The 10,257-nt window shown below is 49.0% G+C and overlaps 1 protein-coding gene across 1 annotated transcript; it reads right to left on the reverse strand.

Annotated features, from left to right (window-relative positions):
- Positions 1–430: 430 nt before the first annotated feature.
- On the reverse strand, positions 431–2,739 carry LOC122372344 (coagulation factor X-like). The gene has a single exon (XM_043349443.1). The coding sequence runs from the start codon at positions 2,614–2,616 to the stop codon at positions 895–897; it is 1,722 nt and encodes a 573-aa protein (XP_043205378.1). The 5' UTR covers positions 2,617–2,739; the 3' UTR covers positions 431–894.
- Between the last annotated feature and the right edge of the window lie 7,518 nt (positions 2,740–10,257).

The following is a 10,257-nucleotide window of genomic DNA, read 5'->3' on the forward strand; positions in this document are numbered from 1 at the left end:
GTCCTTACTGATTTTTGAACTCGGCCTTCGGCCTCGTTCAAAAATCCAGTAAGGACCTCGGTCTTGAAAATTTATTTACACCGGCCTCGTTCAGTATTATATATAACCAAACCCGAAAAGCCGAAAAACGCACGCAGAAAACGCATAGTGTAGCCAGGCAGGCCTTAAGACAACGAGGGGGAGCGATAAACGACCCCGGGCGCTAGAGGTTGGAATTGCCCCCGGACCATGCTAATTCACTTCCAAATTTCAAAGCCGTAGCCGTGTTCCGGGTTATGTGTATTTGGAGATGCCCCGTCGCCGTGGGGATGCAGCCAGCCGCGGCTACCGCCGGCCTCTGCTGGTCAGCGGTCACGTCAAACCCACCGGAGCCGATCAGGCGCAGGAGCGAGCGCGAGACACTCGCCCAGTACTTTGATACACATAAGAATATCCCACCAGTGCATCTTTATTTAAGCATCACTCAAATACAGGCGTCAACACATAAAATGGCCTGATTTTAAACAGCAGCTCTAATCATCAATAAGGTATTACGCTAGAGACGTGTTCCCTGTGAAGGAAATTGCGAACACAAAATAAAACGATAAATTTCTATAAGAAAATGCACGCTCGTCTAAAATTGTAAGACCCTGGACAGCTCACTCAGGCCCCATAGTGTCCCCAATGACCCAATATTCCACCCAGTGGACTTATTGGCCCTATCGGTCGGCCCCTGTATAAGACATCGGACAGTCACTGTGGACATGGGATAGTCATATGGCCATCAGATGATCCCTATAGACATGGGAAGGTCCCTGTGGATATGGGACGGCCCCTGTGGACATGGAACGGCCCCTGCAGACATGGGACGGCGTCTGGGGACATGGGGCCGGCGGCCGTTGCCACCCGTCAGCCTCAGTTGGCGGCCGGGTCGCGGCAGTACTCGCCGTCAGCGGCGCTGGTCCAAATCCACGAGAGCGCGTCGGTGACCCTGGCGTACACGCCCGGGTATCTTTCAGCCGCGCAGCCAATGGACCGGGAGACGACGCCGACGAGCGAGTAGCGGTCGTTCTCCAGGCTGACGAGCGGGCCGCCCTGGTCTCCATTACACCAACCCTTGCGGTCGGCGTTATCGGTGCAAATCATGCTGGAGGTGATGGTTCTTTTGTCACCATAGGCCGACGCGCATTCAGAGTAGCTGATTATGGGGACGGTAACCTCGTGCAGCGTGTCGGGCTTGGGGCCGCTGTGCGAGGTGGTGCCGAAGCCGGTGACGATGGCGTCGGCGCCGACAAAGTCGTTGGAGGCGGTCGGCATGCAGGCGGGTGCGATCTTATTGTCGGCGGGGAAGGTGATAGCCGTGGCCAGCTTCAGCAGGGCGAAGTCGTATTTGTGCGTCCAGTCGTTGTTCGGGTGCACCTTGATCTGGGCGACGTTGAATCGGATCTCGTTGTCGTCCTGGCCGGTGAGGTGCTTGCGCAGTTGGACCTGGATATCGCTGGCCGACGATCTGGCCGTGCAGCGGGCCGACGTTAGCACGTAGAGACTGTTGATGACGGTGCCGCCGCAGAAAGTAAGATCTCGGTCTATCCTATATATAGCCGCCTGCCACGGGTACTCGTTGGCCTCGGTCTCCTCACCGCCGACGATGCGCGAGGCGCGGTTGACTTGGCCGCAGGGGCACGTGTCGGAGGGCGGCGGCGTCTCTCCGACGGTGACGGTACACCCGAAGCCCGGCCGCACCTCCGAGGAGTCAGTGTGCCAGTGGAACGACATGCGGTCGATAGCAGCCACGTCACTCGGTCCGCTGGTGCTGCAATATCTAATGCCGTTCAGGGACAGCCAGTCACCGCCACACTTCCAAGAGTCCTCGACGTCGAACTGCGAGCAGGTCACCGACAGCTGGTCGCCGGCCTGGTCGGCGTACAGCTGGTAGTAGCAGTCGACGTTGTTGCTGTAGTCGCCGTCGCCGTCGGTGATGGTGTACTTGCCACGCGCCAGCCGGCTAGTGCCGCAGCCGAGCTGTGAGCCGGCCGGCACCACGGTCGGCTCCACCACCGTCACCGTGCACCGGTAGCCCTTTTCGACGACGCTTTCGTCGCTGAAGAAGACGATGTCGAGACGAGATCCGCCCACGGCAGACGGCCCTCTGGTGCCGCAGTACATGACGTCGTTAACCCGCAGCCAGTCGAACTCGCACCATTGGTCACCCTCGTCCTCGTCACCCTGGTCACCCTCGTCACCCTCGAGCTCGAATGTCTCGCAGTTCATCTGGAGCTCCTTATTACCGGTGTCGGTGGTGAACGAATAGGCGCAGTACGCGTAGCTGTTGTAGTTGGACGGGTAGTTTGGCGACTCAATCACCGCCGACGAGCCCTCGGTGATAACGTGAGATCCGCAGCTCACCGCGCCGGAGCGCACGCTGGGAGTGCCAGTGTCGCCGAGTAGGGCCGTCTTCTTGTCATCCGACGCTGGCTTCTTCATACCATCTAAGTGCGGCTTCATACCATCAAACGTGGGCTTCTCAGCCGACAGCTTTCCGGTTTTGTGCCTACCTTCCTGATCTTGGAGCGTGCTGGGCAGCGCCAGGGCGCCGGCCAGCAGGCAGCTGAGGACCAGCAGCTGACACACCTTCATCCTGTGACCTCGGCGAGCGGAGGGCTGACTGGGACGACAGCACCGCGGGGTAGACCCTATTTATACAGCCTGGGCATGTCATCGCCACCACTTCAAAATGGCGCATAGATGCGGCTGTCTAAACCATCCTGGCTTCGTGTTTTGGTTATGACTGCGACCAACTGTCTACATAGGTGTGCGCTAGAAAACATCTGCAAAAAGGCATGCGCACAGTGACTCATCACATCTGTTGCCTGTGACCTAGAAACGACAAATTCATATGTAAGTGCCTATGCATCTATGTAGTGTGCACTGTGCATAGTGCTCGACCACTTCGATAGCTTGCATCCCGTCCCCCTTTTCTCTTCAACTTGTAGGATTATTTCATTCTCTTAGCAGGAAGAGCCGCGACTTTTCAATATGGTCGTGCCGTGTCCAGTGAATCTCTTACTGTTAGCGCCAAACCACTTGGGACCCTAATATTAGGTACGCGGTTTCTTTTGAATACGTGAAAGAATCGCGACAAAAATTAGTAAATGGCCGTTTTGAGACCTGCCGTGACTTTTACATGCTGGTAATTTTGTCGTCATTTCAATATTTCAGGCACTTCGCATTGACTCGTTATGAAAATTTTCGAGAAGATTTTCACGCAGTGTGTAGAGGCTATCACTATTTATAGTCAGTCTGTGATACAAAGTGACGTCACTTCTAAGCCCCGGCTCTATGGTCTTGGCCTGCGGCGGTTTCGGGCCGGAGGGTGGTCACTGGTCACTCGCGCCTCGCGCTGCAGCGGGGAGTGGGGGAGGTTGGGCGGTGCAGAAAGCCGGCAGATTTGTGCGTGGCGTCTCGTCCGACAGTGCCCAAAGAAGAGCCAAACGAGGAGCTGCAGCAATGCGTAATGCACATTGCATGTACAGTACAGTACAATGCAATCATTCGCTGGTATTTCCTAATTTTTATAAGCTGCAAATGACGGGCAGAAGGCATATGACATCAAGTTAGCAAATACCTACCTATAGGTAGGTTAGGTACACCGTACCTACCATTTGATGAGCGGTTTATCGGTAGTTAGATTGCCCTGAGGTTACTGAATTCATCATATCATATGTTCCTCAACACTTGCAAGCTATATATTTTCGAAAATCATAGGCGCGTCCAGGTGCTGAACATTGGGAAGCAATTACACACAGCGAATGTTTGCTTCTTAGATCATGACGTTCGGTATGTATAGTAGCAAATGCAATAGCGATTGAAATGAACATATTTCTAGGCATTACATGTTCACAAAAGAACAAGAGGTGGATCATAGGCGGTTCCAGGAAAAAGAAAGGGAGGTCGATTTCACCTCCCAATTTTGGTGCCCTGAAGCCGCCTATGAATTATCAATCTATCTTTAGTCATTATCACACATTTTTGTATCGTAATAAGACAATTGTCAACCCGTTTTGATGACACACCAACAAAAACCCCATTTATTATACATTTGTGTAGTAGGTAGGTACTAGGTACCTCCCAAATTAAATTACCTGTAGGTACCTATCCACCTATTATTTTTCGAAAAAAAAAACTTATTTATTTCTATGTCACATGTTAACCCGCGCCCTGCTGGGGGGGGGGTGTTTGAACACCCCCCCTTGTGGTTTTTCGCGAATATCTCAAAAACGGCGGCGCGGAGCGCCGCCGTTTTTGGTACACCTTATCATACATTAATTCTACACATGTTGTGAAAATTTCAGACCAAGGTCATTCAAGGTCAGGTCACCAGGTCACTTGAAGTGACCTCACCTCATAAAAACTTTCAATGTCTGTCATAGCTACACCGAGTGACTGATCGCTTTGAAACTTTCAGCGATTGCTAAGAGCAATAGCATGTACAAAATGTATATCTCAGAATTTTGATATCGATGACCTAAGGTCAGGTCAATTTTGCGACCTCCCCATTATAAGTCAATGGGAGAAAATTGAAATGCGCCTCTTTTGGATGAAAGACATTATACACACTCCCAAACACCGAATTACAAGTGGTTTAGACACACTGAACTTGAAAATGGTGTCCGTGACCCTTGTTTATGCCCTGAGGTCATCTTAGGTCACGAATGGTATCTAACAGTTTTTCGCAAATAACTTTTGATAGAGGCATGCTAGAGCGATGAAAACGCCTTAGATGTGTTCAGCTCGACGATACGGATCGACTGATATGCAACATGACCCTTTCCGGTCAGGTCATGACCTTGACCTGAGGTCAAATTTTCAAGTTGACCTTTCAAGGTCAAGTTATAGTTCATTCGATGCGTCTTGACGAGAGGAACACGATGCCGGTAAAAGTAAGCTCGTACAAGGCTTGGGTCAAAAGTTATTGCAGAAAAACTGTTTTCGAAAATATCGGCTATTTTTGCAGTTTTTGCCCCCTGCAGGCAAAACCGTTGACCTTAGGTCAAATCTGAGAGAATTACTCAGAAAGGGCGTTAATAGGGCTATCGAATGCGCTTTTCCGCGGCGCTGTAGCTCTATTGGTTCCCGAGTTATGCGTTGGCTTCTTGGAAATTTTCGACATTCGACCTGGAAATCGGCGAAATTTTGCCTTCAATGACCTCTGGTGACCTGACCTTTGACCTGACCAAAAAATTGACCGAAGTGATTTCGTCATTATTTTTTACGCTCTTTCGAACGCCGCCTTCCGCGTATCGCTACGTGGCCCAGGAGCCGAGTTACAAGGGGGGGTGTTCAAACACCCCCCCCCCCCCAGCAGGGCGTGGAAATCCAGGACCCCCAGCAGGGCGCGGGTTAATCTCTGGCTCATTCTGCATCGATCAGCAGTAGTTGCGTCCAAATTGGTCATAAAACATGGCCGTGGTAAGCAGTTGCAAAAAAACACATGCAATTTGAAGTTTTTATCCCCCCCCCCCTAATTCCTTTTCGCTGGAACTTTCCTTTTTCAAGATGTAGATCACGTTGAGTGCAAGCGAATGCCGTTTGAATTATAAAAATCAGTCGGTTAGATTTCGAGACATCAGGGGAGGCCCTAAACAGTCCCCCTTGCCACTATTAGGGGTAGTCAGGACTAGGAGTCTGCTACCAGAAATGGGCACGGATCCCAGACGACCAAACACGAAAATCGAGATGACCACAAGATTAGTGGTCTTGCCCCGCCTGGTCTTGCCGGTCTTGCGTGGAGTTATTGTGGAAAACATGGCTAACAGATGCCTCTCAACAAACCAACTATTTTGCATTCCCTCAGAGCTTACAGTTTTGAGAAAATCCTTCAAGATCCATCTCGGATCGATGATCACGAGCCCTGGATCCGAGATGGATCTTGAGGGATTTTCTCAGAACTGTTAACTCTGAAGGAATGCAAAATAGTTGGTTCATTGAGAGGCTTCTATTAGCCATGTTTTCCACCATAAGTTCATGCTTGAAGACCGTCAATCTAATCGCCATCTCGATTTTCGTGATTGGTTGCCTGGGATCCGTGCCCACTACCCATGTCTGCCTGCTAGTTGCTACTATGGTCGGTCTGGTGGTGAGCCCAAGAAAGGACGGAGCTAAAGCTCCTTATGATCATTTTGCCACAAGTTTTGATCACTGGACGACGGACGTGAATTCGTGTAAGAAGTCGCGAGAGAAATATTCTTCAATATATTTTATTCAACATCAAAACGTGCATCAATGGTGGCTGTGGTTTAAATCCGTTCTTTCTGACCAATTTCTAGGTTAATTTCATTGCTTGAGACCAATGTTTTTGAATTAAATTTTCATTTTTCATGATGTCAATTTAATTTCAAGGTCAAAATGAGCCTGAATCCTGATCTGACTTGTCAGCCGGCGGCCCGAACCCGAATTGTGAACAAGCCAAAACGTTGATTATTCTTACTTTGACCTGACCTGTGCCGTCACCGGGGACCTTGAGGTCATTATACAGTTAGGTTTCGTTCGAGAGTTTCTCCAGGGCTATCAGACGCCGTTTGAATTTTGACAATCGGGCCAGTCGTTTCAGAGCTAAGAGGGTGGGCTCTGTGGTGCCCCCCCCCCCCCCCGCCGTCCGCACGTCAGCCGTATTGTGGAGAAATACCCCAGTAATGCGCGGGTTAAAGGGACACTCCCACCTTAACATTAGTTTTGAGTTGAGATAGCCAAATTGGTGGCCATGGCTTGCAAATACCGGTTTGGGCACTCACAACATCGAAAAATGCTTTAATTCGAAGATATGGAATTTCAAACTTGCAGTTTTCGGATTCTAAGGGGCTAATGCATTGGAATGCCCCCTTAGAATTTGTGACGTCAGCGGAGATCTAACGATTTTTAAATCTTAGACTAAAACCATCGTTAACACGTGGTGGTATACGCTGCTTTGCGCGCAACGTCTGCCGCACTTTAAGGCTGCCAAATTATTGCTTCCAAATAAAGTCGCTAGTAACAGGAGAGATCCTAAAAAGTAAACAAAAGTAAAAGCCTAATATCTTGAAAACCAGTGAATATTTTTCGGTGAAATTTGGTAGATATTCGTTTTCGCTCTTTCTGAACCAAGGGACATCACTTTCATGCCAATTCATTAACTTTTTTGAAGGTGGGAGGGTCCCTTTAAAGGTAGTGTGCCACCTTTGAAAGATTTCCCATTTTATTTTTCCTAGGATAAGAAGCCTCTGTTTTTACCTAATTTCGCAAAGAAAATCAAAAATGGGCCTGGAATAGTGCCTTTTTCGCCTAAAAGTTTATCGGTTTTTCGATATGTATAACAACTGTAGTGGGCTGACCTGCAAACAGGCGTCGGCAACAATCGCGAATGCGGCGCACATGTGACAATAAGCAAAGGTCATTATAGAGTTACGACGTACGGGAATGAGTTATCAGCTGTCTAATCGTAGACAACACAATGTCGAGCCTTAAACTGTAAGCCTGTATTGGTATTGTTTCTTTTATTTGGCTGTCGAACATTATTTATGGTTTGAAATATGCTTTTATGTAAAATAATTGATATGAAAAAGCCGTCTCTTAAAGGGACCCTCCCACCTTCAAAAAAGTTAATGAATTGGCATGAAAGTGATGTCGCTCGGTTCAGAAAGAGCGAAAACGAATATCTACCAAATTTCATCGAAAAATATTCACTGGTTTTCAAGATATTAAACTTTTACGATTGTTTACTTTTTGGGATCTCCGCTGTTCCTAGCGACCTTATTTGAAAGTGCGGCATTTGTTGCGCGCAAAGCAGCATATACCACCGCGTGCTACAAAACGTTTTAGTCAAACATTTAAAAATCGTTAGATATCTGCGCTGACGTCACACATTCAGAGGGGTATTCCTATGCATTAGCCCCTCTGAATCAAAATGCTGCAATTTTGAAATTCAATATTTCCGATTTAACCCTCGCACGACCAGGCCATTTCTCATAACACGAACGACCAGGGGGGGGGGTTGTTACGACCCCCCCCTGGCGTTTCGAAACGGAAGGTCGTAGAGCTTAGCGGAAAAAACCAACGGATTGCTCTCAACGAGATCTCGCGATTGGTGGTATATTTTTTGGTCCTAGGTCAACATTTGACCTACTTTTGACCGGTCAAAGGTCAAATTTTCGGAAAAAATAGACTTTTTTCAACTTTCGGCGGCGATTGCGGCAAAACGGTGGGAGATATCGACTTGAAACCTTCACTATCGTGTTCCTTGATCAATTCTCTATCGTTTGGTATGTATTTCGTTTCCCTAGCTCTAAAAATGGCGCGTTGGGAGCGCCGGAAGTCGGCAAGGTCACAGTCGGCGGCAGAAATTCGAAAAATCAAAATTTAAATTTTTGAAATCTGATTGTATTTTTGGATTTGGGAGGTCCATTTGCTCCCTATAGAAGCTAATATTGCTGCATATTCCCATTGAGGTGACAAGAATTAGCAAAATAGTGGTTCGGGCGCTTTTCAAAAATAGTACCGGACGCTGTTCCTCTTGTGACGTCATAGCTCCGTGACCTGACCTGACCCGGTCAAATTTCTTATACCATATGATAGCCAATACTTGCCCCAACATGCATGGGAAGTTTCATCACGATCCATCAACCGATGTCCGTACCACCGGCAGGAAACCTCGGGCGTTGGCACTCAGTTTGTGAAAATCCGGCCGGAGGCTGTACCTCTTATGACGTCATAACTCCGTGACCTGACATGACCCGATCAATTTTTTTCGGCAAAAGATGCGCAAAGGTTGCCCCATAGGGTATTGAAAATTTCAGCCCGCTACGACAAGCCGTTTAGCGTGCACTTCGAAAAAACCTCAGGGGGGGGGGGTTGATACAACCCCCCCTAGGCGTTCTAGGGTTAAGGCATTTCTGGATGTTGTGAGTGCCGAAACCGGTAATTGTGAGCCAGGGACCCCATTTTGGCTATCTCAACTCAAATCTAATGTTAAGGTGGGAGGGTCCCTTGTTATGACCCCATTTCACCACACGCAAGTGGTAGAAATGACAATGATCAGCTGACGCATTTTCTTGGCCGAAGTCAGAGCGCGCGGCCCGACGCACCACCACCGCACCACAAAGTATGAGCAGAAGCCGCGCCCAAAGCCAGGGCCCCGGTAACGTGAGGTAGCCGAGTCGGGGCAGCGTGCGCTGACCCAAGCCGGGGCCGCAGCTTTGGGCGCAGTCTACCGCATCCCCGCGGGCAGCCCCGGGCTATCACATGACACCGGGAGGACGCGCGGCCCCGGCTTGGGTCAGCGCACGCTGCCCCGACTCGGCTACCTCACGTTACCGGGGCCCTGGCTTTGGGCGCGGTCTACCGCACCACCTAACAGGCGTGTTCGAAACCGCAGGAGATGATGATGAACGGGTTTATCGAAACTTGATTGGATGAGCATATCGGTAATAGCGATTTCAGTGTGTGCATTTATTGTTCATAGTGGTGTGAAATGTGGTTGGGGTACGACCGACAACCCGTCGGGGCGAATTTCGCACTTGGGTACTCAAAATTTGAAGAATTTAAGACGTTTCCATGAGTTTTGAAGGTATGGATAAGTTCTAAAAATCCGGTTCTCCTTATCTGGGCCATTAACTCCACACGGTCCAGGAAAGCTGGCACACTACCTTTAAAGGTAGTGTGCCACCTTTGAAAGATTTCCCATTTTATTTTTCCTAGGATAAGAAGCTTCTGTTTTTACCTAATATCGCAAAAAATCAAAAATGGGCCTAGAATAGTGCCTTTTTCGCCTAAAAGTTTATCGGTTTTTCGATATGTATAACAACTGTAGTGGGCTGACCTGCAAACAGGCGTCGGCAACAATCGCGAATGCGGTGCACATGTGACAATAAGCAAAGGTCATTATAGAGTTACGACGTACGGGAATGAGTTATCAGCTGTCTAATCGTAGACAACACAATGTCGAGCCTTAAACTGTAAGCCTGTATTGGTATTGTTTCTTTTATATGGCTGTCGAACATTATTTATGGTTTGAAATATGATTTTATGTAAAATAATTGATAAGAAAAAGCCGTCTCTTAAGTTATGACCCCATTCACCACACGCAAGTGGCAGAAATGACAATGATCAGCTGACGCATTTTTCTTGGCCGAAGTCAGAGCGCGCGGCCCGACGCACCACCACCGCACCACCAAAGTATGAGCACTCAGAGCAGAAGCCGCGCCCAAAGCCAGGGCCCCGGTAACGTGAGGTAGCCGAGTCGGGGCA

The sequence above is a fragment of the Amphibalanus amphitrite genome, unplaced genomic scaffold (assembly GCF_019059575.1).
Source record: "Amphibalanus amphitrite isolate SeventyFive unplaced genomic scaffold, NRLGWU_Aamphi_draft 001348F_arrow, whole genome shotgun sequence".
NCBI lineage: Eukaryota > Metazoa > Arthropoda > Thecostraca > Balanomorpha > Balanidae > Amphibalanus > Amphibalanus amphitrite.